General features: G+C 38.1%; 1 protein-coding gene and 1 pseudogene across 1 annotated transcript; both read right to left on the bottom strand.

The window, feature by feature from the left end:
* Nucleotides 1–3,898: 3,898 nt before the first annotated feature.
* On the bottom strand, nucleotides 3,899–7,375 carry LOC114037403 (protocadherin beta-5-like). Its single transcript, XM_027854290.1, has one exon. It carries the CDS (start codon nucleotides 6,606–6,608, stop codon nucleotides 4,221–4,223), a length of 2,388 nt encoding a protein of 795 aa, XP_027710091.1. The 5' UTR covers nucleotides 6,609–7,375; the 3' UTR covers nucleotides 3,899–4,220.
* A 3,101-nt stretch (nucleotides 7,376–10,476) lies between these two features.
* On the bottom strand, nucleotides 10,477–13,177 carry LOC114038384 (annotated as a pseudogene).
* Between the last annotated feature and the right edge of the window lie 439 nt (nucleotides 13,178–13,616).

The raw sequence follows: 13,616 nt of genomic DNA, 5'->3' as shown, positions 1-13,616 counted from the left end.
TCTTTCACTTAAAATCAAAACCATACATTTTCCTGAAAAGGTCCCAAGGTCTACGGCATCAATAAATATGCCATATATTGCCTTGAATTGCCTTGAAGTCCACCTATTTTTTCAGTTAAATATCTTCAAAGATAGGGTTTTTTTTCCAAACGTTTTGATTGACTTCATCCCAAGCTTGGAATATAGCAATGTCTCTACAGATGTCTGAGTCTAACTCTATAGTCAAGATAGTCACAAAGAGAGAGCCAATGGAACCATTTTCAGGTATCCACATTCTATATTGAGATTGAGTAAACACACCGGCATTTTCAATTACATCTCCAACCTAGATCACAGTTGGGGAGCTCCCTGCACCTGAGTGCAGACCTGCCATCTGTGGCTTTAAGAGTTAAAATCCCATTTAGACTGTTCCTTCTGATCCAGTGCTTTGCCTAACAATAGTTTTAGGAACTTTCTGTGATCCTCAAGGCTGAGCATTTGAAGGAATGGGAGTTGGTAGTGAGTGTGAAGTTTTGGATTCTGTTCATTCAATATTCATATCCTGGGTGATCTTCAGTAAATGCATCTTCTTTGTCATCATTCCTGATACTTTCAGGAGCATTTCCATATCCAGAATATAGTTGAATGATTATTTATGTCCAGCACTCATAGTTCAGCCTGGGAAAATTGCAACTAAATTTCCCATAAGATCTGGAAAGGTATCAGGCTGTGATCTGAGGTGCCATGAAACTTTTCCTCATCCAGTTGCTCCTTTAGAATTAAATCTCCTGTCCTCTGATTCAATTACAAATATTGTTTGCCACTGTTAAAGACCACCCCCACCACTACCCACTCCCACCAGGTTCTCCACTAATAGCCCCAAAGCCTTGGCCATATTGGCCATAAAGACAATTCTTCTCATTTCCCCACCCACTGAATACTGAATTTCCCAGCTCTAAAGTTGCCTCAGATCTGAACAGTGCAACAAGGAATTCCAATTACCTGTTTAATTGTGTATTGGTGAAGAGCATGTAAACTTTTCAAGAACAGACACTCCTGGTACAATCAAGAGTCCTCTTCCCTAGTAATCTATTTTTTTTTTGGTTGAAGGAATTCGGAGTTCTCGATTTTTTATAGGTAACTTTTAACTCTCACTAAACCTTACAAATCTTTTTCTTTTAATTGTTTCTTTCAAATTCTATTTTCTTTGGGTAATGTAGTGTTCTATATTTCCAGTCTTTTAAATTACCTTCTTAATCTATAGTGCCTCTGTATTATGTAACTGGCAGATCACACATTTTAAATCTGTTTCAGTAATAACATGTAAAAGCTCATTTAGATAATTAAAATTTTATGCTCAAAATATTGAAATATTAATATTTGTCTTGAATGTAATTACTTGAGAGCTATATTTTTTACACTTCTCATATATGCTTGAACAGTCTGTATATACTTATGCAATTTACTCTAGAAATACTCTAGAAATATCCTTATAAATTTCATTTTAGCTTCTATTTCAAAGTATATTTTTATTGTATGTTAGGAATTTCTGAGAGTAGAGGAAACAGAGATTTTTAAAAATATCAGCATTCCTAAATTATATTCTATAGTAGGATTTCTAAAAAAAAATTACTACTGTCTTTCAGTAATTTCTTTTACTACTCTTTAAATCACTTTATTTATTAGGTGTTCACAACAATGTTGATGTCTCACTAGTAACATTCTTGGGGGGGGGGGTTGAAATATTTTTCCAATCCTTAATTGAGTTCAAATTTATCTTTACAAAATGAAGGAATTATTATAGGCACCCAAAGTTTTAGAATTGAAGGGATCTTACACATAATTTTGGGAATTATTAATACAAAACAAAATAATTAAATTAGTTGAAAATAATAACCTCTATAACTCTAAAAAACTTTTAATACTCAAAATTCTTTACTGTTACTGCAATAGCTAGTTTGGCATGATTTAGAATTGAGTTAATGATTTTCATGCATTCCATAGTTTTTCATCTTGAAACTATATATAACACATTGTATATTATAAACAGTATATCTATCTATGAGGTTGAAATCAGACAAATTCCAAAGAAGCATGCTTGTATCTATCTCTTGGATAAATACTTCAACCTTTCATTATCTGTTTGATGATGTAAAGCAATTGCATAACGTCTCTTTTTATTTTGGAATTTCTGTAATTCCAAAACAATTCTGCTATGCAGTATATCAATATATCTATTAGAATTTCAGTTTTCTCAAGGGATAAAAAATATCCAGGACTTCTTGAAGTAAAAAAAAAAATACTCTGAACAGTTTTGGTGGATGTTTTACAATGTGATGACATCCAGGTAACTCAAGCCTCCCTGTACTCTTTCTGACAAGGGTTTTGCTATAGCCTTCAAGAAAAAAACTGAGATTCATTAGTCAAAATGAACTTTTTCTAATATCTGAAATTTCATTGTTTATATATTGTTTTGCCTATAACAAGCATCTGTTCTTCATAGTATTGGTTAGCACTAATTCTCCCCTTGGTGTTCTCACTGTTTTTCCAACTTCAAGAAGTCTCTGGTGAACTGTTAAGAAATTAGAACCCCTCCAGAGGCCAGGTCCCTTTGAAAGTCTGCTTTTTTGTTCAGAATTAATTGTTTGTTTTTGTTTTTGTTTTTTTTAACAATGGGTCAGTTTGTGTGTGTGTGTATTTTAATTCAACCACATTTTCATTTACAATTCAATGTGACTGATTCTTTCTCATTCTGAACTTATATGATCCTTGAAATGTTTGACTCAACACAAACAGACACTGTAATGCTTCTAAATTATTGAAATGTGTTTTTTAAGAGCCGCATATTTTGTTCATTCCTTAGAGCAATAGCCATTCTTAAAAACCATAACATTTAAAACACAATCAAAGTCGGTAGTGAATACTCATGTATGCCATGAAATTCAGCACTCAACTGATAGAAGACTAAAGTTCAGGTCAATCCAATTTTATCTGGTCGAGGTCAGGCATTCTGAGTTAGCTTATAGTAGAGGCACACACATATAACCATTACTATCACAAAATGAAATCCTATCAAAATGATTGGTCATCTCAATAAGTTTGCACTGAAGATAATGTAGTACAAATTGTTCTTTATTACAGGTAGTGAAACTAAGGCCAGAGTTGCTTAAAGATATATCAGGCTTTCATACAATTAATATCAGGTCAAGGAAGGACTCAATTGAAATATTGATGTATCTTCATTAATACAAGCCACTACAAGCTTCTATTTTCTCTACTTTTGCTATGCTACAATCAGTTTTAGTTTCATAACAGACATTCCTCTTACAAGGCCATTTAGTTTTAATTTTTCTTGCAATTTCTGAAAGTGAAATAAAAATAATGGCAGGGAGCTCATTTTTTGAGAATAATAAATCATTTATGAGAGATATTTGAACAGATATCATAGCATTGTGGGTAGAATGCTGGACATAGAATCAGAGAGAGCTGGATTTAAATCCTGCATTTGAGGTTGACTATCTTTGTGACCAAGAGCAAATCTCTTCACCTTGTTGAGCCCAGGGTACTATCATTTATACAGACTGTGTTCTTGGTGTTGTGTTCTTGGAATTCCCAAACCTAGTAAATCATAAGCCTTCTATGTATTAACACCATTTTTAGAAGAAAGTACCAAAATAATGGAATTATTCTATTATTTAAAGCAGGCAACTCATTTCTGAGATCAGTTAACATATTAAAGAAGTAAACACCTGCATAGGTACTAGCCTCATAAACCCAAACCTAGGAAGTAAAAGGTAAACATACAGATATTTTAAAAAGAATAAAGAAGTTCTAAAATTGATCAATAACAGAAAAAATCTAATTTTAAATTTAATCTAATTTTTAAAATATGAGAGGGAAGATAATTCCCCTTCCCACTTTATAACTTGAAGGTTGAATATAATTAAAATGTCAACACTGGCAGGCAGACTATGTAGAATTTAAGAACACTACATCTTCAACTTGTTAGCTAGTTAAAATACCTCCTTAAGGAAAATCACCAGTAAAAAGTTTTCCTTTCTGTCAATAAGCTCTCTGATGTGGATGCAGTACTGACTATCAGGAATCAAATTGCTGACCACATAGGTAAAGATTACAGATCCAGGAATTCTCAGTATCTAAGTAGCTAGTCACAAATGCCAAAGAAATGCCAAAAATTTACACAATTTACATATTAAATACAAATTGAAGAATTCTCACATTTAACCAAGCATATAGCTATTTTGGAAGACTTGATCTGCCTCTGAGGACCTGTCAGAGACTGGAGGAGGGACACCATGGATAATTGGCTTCAGAAACTTGAAATCAGTGTTCCCAGAGCCAGTGGTCAAACACATCTCATACTGGTAGCTATGGGATAGGGTCCCGGTGCTACTGACATCTACCAAGTGACCTGAAAATCGGCAGTTGGGTCCTACCCGATCAACTTCTGATGCTTTTCTTTTTCTCCATAGCTTTATAGAAATGAACAGGATTACAGAGACCAGGAACAGAAAGGAGACAGAAACCAAAGAAATGATCAAGTACACTGTAAGGGAATCAGTCTGTGGATCATCTTTGGGCTCATCTGGAAGCTTCACAAAAGGCTCAGAGAATCCATCCACTAAGAGTACATTCAATGTGGCTACTGTGGACAGAGGCAGCTCCCCATTGTCCTTCACCAGCACCAAAAGCCTCTGCTTGATGGCATCTCTGTCACTGATGGGCCTTGCTGTGCGCACTTCCCCATTATGTGCCCATACAGTGAAAAGCCCTGGGTCCGTGGTTTTTAGCAGTTGGTAAGAAAGCCAGGAATTCTGTCCAGAGTCCTGATCCACAGCAACAACCTTGGTGACCAGATAACCTGGCTCTGCTGCCCTGGGCACCAGGTCATTGCAAGGAACTGTGCTATTCTGCAGAGGGTACAGAATAAAGGGAGAGTTGTCATTCTCATCCTGAACCACAATCTGAACCAGAGCCTGGCTGCTCAGGGCTGGGGAGCCTCCATCAGTCGCCCTCACAGCGAACTGGAAAGTTTGAATGGCTTCATAATCCACAGATCTCAGGACATAGAGATGGCCACTGTCAGAGTTGATGGATATGTAGGAGAAGAGGGACAGATTTCCAGTCTCTGGAGGCAGCAGAGAGTAGGTGACTTTGGCATTGATTCCTGAGTCCCTGTCACTGGCACTGACATTACCAATGTGGAGAGCTGGACTGTTGTTCTCCAGGAGGTACAGTTTGTAGGCTCTCTGAGTAAATACTGGTGGGTTGTCATTGACATCAGAGATGAGCACCATGATATTGTGCTCATATTTGAGCCTTGGGGATCCCAAATCCATGACTGTAATAGTGATGTTGTACTCGGCCTTGTTCTCTCTGTCTAGAGCTCCCTCAGTTATTATGGAGTAGAAGTTCTCCAAGTGAGGTTTCAAGGAGAAAGGAAGATCCTCTTGAATGGAGCAAATCATCCTTCCACTTTCCCCAGAGTCACGATCTCTGATGCTAAAAACAGCAACCACACTCTCAGGAATGTTCTCTGGAATAGGGCTGGTTAGTGACAACATAGTCAGTTCTGGGAAATTGTCGTTCAGGTCCATCACTTGGACCAAAACAGTGCATTTTCCTGAAAGGGCCCCAATATCTGTGGCCTCAATTTCCACCTCATATTTCTGAATTGCCTCAAAATCCACTTGTTTTTTCAATCGAATCTCTCCTGAGACGGGATCAACTCCAAACGTTTGACTGACTTCATCAGAAGCTTGGAATAAGGCATAAGCAACATCCCCATTGATTCCAGCGTCTAAATCTTGAGCAGCGACAGTCACTACTAGCGAGTCAATGGGGCTATTCTCTGGAATCTGCACTTGATACTTCGACTGAACAAACACAGGCGCATTGTCATTAACGTCCACAATGGTAACTCGCACTTGGGCTGTCCCAGACCGCGAGGGGGACCCACCATCCATGGCCGTGAGGGTTAGTGTCACCTCTGGCTGCTCCTCACGATCTAGAGCTTTATCCAACACCAGCTCTGGGATCTTTCTGCCATCGCTGCGGGTGTGAGTGTGAAGGAAGAAATGCGAGTTGTGGCTGATGGTGTAGTTCTGAAGGCTGTTAATGCCAACATCCAAGTCCTCAGCCATCTTTAAAGGGAAAGCAGTCCCTGGCTTGGTGCTTTCTGATATTCTCAGGAGTATGTCAGGGTCTGGGAAAGTGGGTGAATGGTCATTTATATCTTTCACTTGCAGTTCAGCTCGGAAGAACTGCAAAGGGTTTTCCAGTAAGATCTGGAAAGGCAGCACACAGGGTTCGGTAGGGCCGCACAGCTCCTCCCGGTCCAGTTTCTGCTTTAGAAATAAATCCCCTGTCTTCTGATCCAGTTGCAAAAACTGTTTGTTATGGTTAGAGGCTACCTGGGAACCCCTCGCATACAACTCCCCCACTTCCAGACCCAGAGCTTTAGCCACATTGGCCACAAAAGAACCGCTCTCCGTCTCCTCTGCAACAGAAAACCGCCCCAGCTCTGAACCCACCTCAGACAAGAGCAAAGCTACAATAAAGAATATCACTTGCCTGTTCCACTGTGCTTTTCCTGGAGTAGTCTCCATTGCTGTATCCGTGTGAAGAATCCTTATTATATTCCTAATAACATCAAGTCCTTTTTCTTGTCTGAAGTAATTCTGAGCTAATTATTTCTATTCTCCGATCTCTCTTACTGGTACCCCTATACCTGAGCAGAGACTGACAAAGTCTTCTTTCTCTGACTGTTCTTTCAGATTCTGTTTTCTCAGAGTAATGGAGTCTGCTGTAGCTGCGGTCCTTTCATTTGCCTTCTTAGCCTGCAGCGCCACCATGCGTCCTTACTCATAAATTCCACCTTCTAAAATCCCTTTCAGATCTCCTGGCTGTATTAGTACCACATTTGGAGAATAAAATAAAATAAAATCCTGAATTTAGGAAAATGAAGAAACTATAGAATCACAAAATGTTAGAATTTGAAGGTGTATTAAAGATTATCTTGTGATTCTAGTCTGACCATTTCTTTTTACATAAAATGAATTGATGGTCACAGTAAGGAGGGAGAGGAAGGGTATAAAGGCCATAAAAGATGGAAATAAAAATAACTGAAGTTGAAATGCAAATAAGATTCAACTAATCGAACATACTCCATGATCCTATTTATAAGGATCACTGCTGACTCCATTCTCCACTGCACTTTGCTATTATTAATTGACCTTCCCCCTATAAAAGAGGCTCATCTTAAAAGGACATCATATAACAATTTCCCTCTACATTCTCCTTGCAATACACTAAAATCCAGGGTTGCATAGGTAGAAAGCTAAAAGCTCACTTTCTTTTTTTATTTCTTTTTTTGGAGGGGGGTGTAGGCAATAGGGTTAAGTGACTTGCCCAGGGTCACACAGCTAGTAAGTGGTGAGTGTCTGAGGCTGGATTTGAACTCAGGTACTCCTGACTCCAGAGCCAGTGCTTTATCCACTGTGCCACCTAGCTGCCCCTGAAAGCTCACTTTCAAAAACAGTAGAGAAGCCTGCAGTGTACATAGACTTGGGAAATTGAAGTATGAAGTATACATAGGAAGAATTCCATGAGAGTTTATAGTTATTGGTTATTTAGGCAAAGCAATATAAAGCTACTAGAAAGATGATGTCAAGAGGTATTCTTAACTGCAGATGTTATGAAGAACAACTATTTATCTTCATGTAAACAAAATCAGACATTTCACTGAATTCACTTATTAGAAGGAAATTAGTAAAACTGAATCATATTTTTTATAGTTTATCTAGGTCAAGTTCAATTTATCCATGTTGATGCATCTTAAGGTTAGAGCTATATAGGTCAAATGTGCAAACTGTTTGTTGCTCTACATTAAATTTAACAACATACACTGGACAAATGAATAAGCCAGGTTAAAAGTGACAGTTATGCTTGAAAATATTTCCATAAATATCACAAAAGGTGTTGTTTAAGGACATATTTGAAATTAATTTTAAGAAAATAAAGTATCTTAATCATTGACACTGGGCTGACATGTCTATCAAATGACCATAATTTCTAGGTATCCATATCACTATTGCAAAATACCTCACAATAATAGTTGAAATAGATATGATACAATGAATAGTTTAGAATATACAAAGGGACAGACTTGATTAAATTCTATTCAATCTTATTATAAAGTTTTCATGCAAAGCAGAACAATGCTGTAGGCAAAATAAAACAGTGAATTGAGGTTACTTTAGTAACAATAACACTTGTTGATATTTTTTAAAAGGAGGTAATATTTATAAATACTAAAAGATTGAGTAAAATGCAAATAGGATAAAAAGCAAAGCAATTAATTATTTTGAAATAAAGGTAACATATAAGGTCCACACAGAAGTTGACATCCAAACTAGATTTTCCAGGAGCATGATTTTTTTTTCTCAGTACCCAACAATGACACTTTGAGAGTAGTAGAGAGTTAAAACATTCATTTAGAGTAGGGCCAAAAGCTTTTTTTGGGGGGGGGGAGGGTTATGGTGCAGGGATTTGTTTTGGAAAAGGCTTTTTTATTCCAGTCTTCATTTCATGTCAGAAATATCAAAATGCATAGAAAGACAGTTACATGGCATTGATGATAGCATGCAGAACTTGGAATCAGGAAGATCTGATTTAGAACCTGCCTCAAACATTAGCTAGTATGACACTGGGAAAGTCATTTGTTCTCCATTTCTCAGTTTCATCTGTACAATAAGGATAATTACACCACCAATCTCAAGAGGTTGTGAGAATCAAAAATTTTGTAAAATTATGTAAAATTCTTCACAAATCTCAAACCACTATATTAATGTCACCTATTATTTTTAAAGTGTATTGAAATAATTTAAAACACAGTTATACCCATGGATGAAACTTTAGAGAACTGGGCAAGAGTGAGCATTTCATATTTACAGGAAGTCCATCAATTTGGTATGATGACAACGAGTAACAAATAGAATCTATGATTTTGAAGAGTATATATTATAAAAATTATTATATGCCTCTGTTTCAAAATTGCATTGTGTTATGTTGAAATGTTTTTAAAGATTACTTTAGAAATGTAAACTTAGCCATTTGGAAAATAGGTTGTGCCTGAGACCAAAGTATAAGAATAATAGGTAACATTTATATAGCACTTATTATGTGCCAGCTTCTTTACAATTATTATGTCATTTGATTCTCACAACAACCCTGGGAGGTAGATGCCATCATTATCTCCACTTTACAAGTGAGGAAACTGAAATAAACAGAGGTTAAGTGACTTGCCCAGGGTCACACACCTACTAAGGACAGCTCTGAATATTGATCTTCTTGACTCCTAGCCTAGTTCTTTATCCACTGCACCACCTAGTTGCCCCTATAAAACACCATCAAAAACAATTATATCTTCTTTGCAAGTGGTCAGTAGAGAAGGGAACTTAACTGATGTGGAAAGTAGCTTTCATAAAAACTAATCACTTACAAAGTTAGATTCAGATTATCTATAGCTACACAAGAGATGATAATAATCCATCTCTTTTCAGCAGTTTTGACAAACTGAATGTGTGGAACAGAAAGGAAATTCTAATTTAGTAAGAAAATTAGAAATACAAGTTAGTTAGCTACAGGGAATGCCTATTTGCTCATTGGGAATACTAAGTAAGTAACATAACACTTTATCTTGGTAAGTCTTTAACTGTTTACTACATCTTCCAAAAGATTTAAGAAAAATCATGATAAGGGAGTCTTAAATAAAATCATCCTGAAAACTCAAAATATCAGAACCAGATTTGGTTGGTAGTCATTTACATAGTCCATTTTCTTTTGCATGTAAGAATTTCAGAGTGAATTGAAGTTATTTACTTAAGCCTGGGAGGAAAAACACAGAGTAGAACAGTAAGTTATTATTAACTAGGAGAAAAAGCACCAAATTCAAAGAGGGAACACCTATTTTCTCAAGTCTCATATTAAACTTCCTATTCTTTCCAATTCTTTCCTATACTAACAATGTCAACTAACTACTATTAATATTTTGTTAATTTTAATGTTTTATTTTTTTAAAAGAGTAATTGGTTAGAGTCATATGTTAGTTAATCTGTGTTCTCAGGAAACTGAGCCTATGCAAAAACTACTACCCTTTAGCCATGGTGATGACACTATTGTCTTTCTACTTGTGGCAATAATCCAAATTTCAGATAAAAGGTCCAGCTGGCAATAAAGAGACTCAGAGCCTCTGGCTTCATACACCCAAGCAAATAAATTAAAAGTTAAATTCACAGATAGACAAAATTAGTAAAAACCTTAAAGCATCCTGAAATGTGTCTTCCAAGAAAAAAATCTAATTAAAGAGAGAATCAAAGCCAAATTCCATTTTACTATTTAGTATAGAATAAATTTTAAATGATGTTAGGTACAAATGCTTTAAATAAAGCATAACAATTTATTCAATTACCTGAGTAGCTAAAATTATCTGAAGCCCAAATAACTAACAAATTTTCAGAACCACCAATAATCTGCTATTAAAGGTTAGACTTTGACTATCAAGATGAATATTAAGTAATGAAGCACAGTAGGAAACTAGTTTACAATGAGATCTACTCCCTTAAGTCTTAGTTGAAAAATCCCAGTATTTAACCAAGGTTAGAGCTATTTTGGAATACTGGATATTCTTCTGATTCCCTTCCAGAGCACTGAGGAGGAACACTAGGAATTACTGGCTTCAGGAATTTGAATTCATTGGTCCCAGATCCATTTGTCAGACATATTTCATACTGGTAACTCTGGGACAGAGTACCAGAGTGACCGATGTCCATTAAGTTGTTAGGGTATGGTCCATTTGAACCAAAATGGCCATTATCTCCAGCAACCCTTTTTTTTCTCCACAGATGCATTACAATGGACAGTATAACAGAGAACAGGAAGAGAAAGGAGATGGAGGCCAGAGAAATGACTAAGTAGATTGTAAGGGAGTCATCCTGAGTGCTGTTGTTAGGTACATCAGAGAGCTTCACATAGGGCTCAGAGAAGCCATCCACCAGGAGTACATTCAGTGTAGCTGCTGCGGACAGAGGCAGCTCCCCATTGTCCTTCACCAATACCAGGAGCTTCTGCTTGATGTTATCTTTGTCACTGATAGGCCTTGCCATACGCACTTCTCCATTGTGGGCTCACACAGTGAAGAGACGTGGGTTTGTGGCCTTGAGCAGCTCGTAGGAAAGCCAGGAATTCTGTCCCCAGTCCCTATCCACAGCCACCACCTTGGTCACCAGATAACCTGGCTCTGCAGCTCTGGGAACCAGGTCATTGCAGGGAGCTGTGCCATTTTGCAGAGGGTACAGAATGAAGGGAGACTTATCATTCTCATCCAAGACCATGACCCTAACCACAGCCTGACTGCTCAGTGCTGGGGAGCCACCATCAGTTGCCCTCACAGCGAACTGGAAAGTTTGAATGGCTTCATAATCCAGGGATCTCAGGGCATAGAGATGGCCATTGTCTGAGTTGATGGATATGTAGGAGAAGAGGGGTAAGTCTCGGAATTCAGAAGGCAGCAGTGAGTAGGTGATTTTGGCATTGGTCCCTGAGTCTCTGTCACTGGCACTAATGCTGCCATTGTGGAGGGCAGGACTGTTGTTCTCTTGGAGGTAGAGTATATACACTGTCTGAGTAAATACTGGGGAATTGTCATTGATATCAGAGACCAGGACAGTGATGTTGTGTTCAGTTCTCAGTCTTGGTATCCCGAAATCCATGACGGTAATAGTGATGTTGTATACAGCCCTACTCTCTCTGTCCAGTGCTCTCTTGGTTAACAGAGAATAGAAGTTATCTACAGATGGTTTCAGGATGAAGGGGAGGTCATTTTGGATAAAACAAACCATCTTTCCATTATCCCCTGAGTCCTGATCTCGAGTTTTGAACACAGCTACCATCGTTTCAGGCAAGTTCTCAGAGATAGGACTGGTCAGTGAAGATATGGTGAGGTCTGGGGGATTGTCGTTCACGTCTGTTACTTGGACCACAACAGTGCATTTTCCTGAAAGACCTCCACCATCTGTGGCTTCAATATCCACTTCATATGATTGAATTGTCTCGAAATCCAATTTTTTTCTCATCCTTACTTCTCCTGAGTTCTCATTTACTTCAAAAGTTTTGCTAATTTCTTCAGAACGATGAAAAAGTGAATATAATATTTGTCCATTATTTCCTATGTCCAAATCTCTAGCAGAGACCATGACAACCAGAGAGCCAATGGGGCTGTTCTCAGGCACCTGGACTTCATACCGGGACTGGGCAAACACAGGGGCATTGTCATTAACGTCTATAACTAGAACTCGCACTTCGGCTGTCCCGGACCTAGATGGGGACCCACCGTCTAAAGCTGTGAGGGTTAATCTGATCTCAGGATACTCCTCCCCATCCAGAGCTTTGTCAAACACCAGCTCTGGGTACTTATTGCCTTCACCACCCGAGCGTGTGTGGACCTCAAAATGGGAATTGGGGAAAATCGTGTAGTTCTGGATATTGTTCTCCCCCACATCCAAATCCACAGCGTTTTTTAAAGAAAATAGAGTTCCAGGTGGGGTATTCTCAGGGATTTTCAGAAGCATTTTGGTTTCTAAGAAAGCAGGTGCATGGTCATTTATATCTTGGACCCAGAGCTCAACAGGAATCATCTGAAAGGGTTTTTCCAGCAAGATCTGGAAAGGCAGCAGACAGGGCTCTCTGGGACCACACAGCTCCTCTCGGTCCAGTTTCTCTCTCAGGAGCAGATCCCCAGTCTCTAGGTTAAGCTGTAAATATTGCCGATTGTCCTCGGAGAGGACTCGGGCCCCACGGGCAGACAGCTCCCCTATCTCCAGCCCCAAAGTCTTGGCCACATTAGCCACAAAGGAACCGACCTCCATTTCCTCTGCCACAGAAAACCTCCCTGTTGCTGAGCCTGCCTCACAAACCCACAATAAGATAATAAGACTTATCACTTGCCTGTTCGGCTTCATTATGTCCTGGATCCAGGGTCCTTTCAGTTAAAGAAATTTTGCCTTTTCTTTCTAATTCCAATGGTCAGGCATGGGTTGCTGTCTCAGGAAGCTCAGGTTTGAGCTCTCAGCTCCTCCTTACAAAACTTCCCTTTGTCTGAGCTTTTTTCTAATTCTGCTTTTGCTCTGATGGGAGGCTGGGTTCTGCCGAGGCTTCTTAGCCTGCAGCGCCACCAGGTGACTGAAAGGATAACTTAATATTTCCCATAATAGTTAAGTTGTAAAAGAATACTTAATGTACTTGAACTAAGGAGTCCTTCAATTAGTGAAATTTGGGACAGAGATTTGAATTATGATTTATTATCTTCTATGAATACTGGTAATTGTAGATATGGGAAAGATCGCATTATCTCTATTAAAAAAACTATCAGATCTTACTGCAACCAGTTGTATTCACCTTATCACTGTTATGGATCTTATATATTCTTAAAACAAAACAAAACAAAATTCCACCCTTTTACTGTGCAGTAGGCATTTGCACCTTTGGCATTTGTATTTATAACAAATATCAGGTGTCCCTTTGTTCTTCTTGTTGTTCTGCTTTGTCCAACTCTTTAT

Source organism: Vombatus ursinus, unplaced genomic scaffold (assembly GCF_900497805.2).
Source record: "Vombatus ursinus unplaced genomic scaffold, bare-nosed wombat genome assembly UNPS02000481.1, whole genome shotgun sequence".
In the NCBI taxonomy this organism is placed as follows: Eukaryota; Metazoa; Chordata; class Mammalia; order Diprotodontia; family Vombatidae; genus Vombatus; species Vombatus ursinus.
This window is presented reverse-complemented; position numbering and strand designations above follow the sequence as displayed.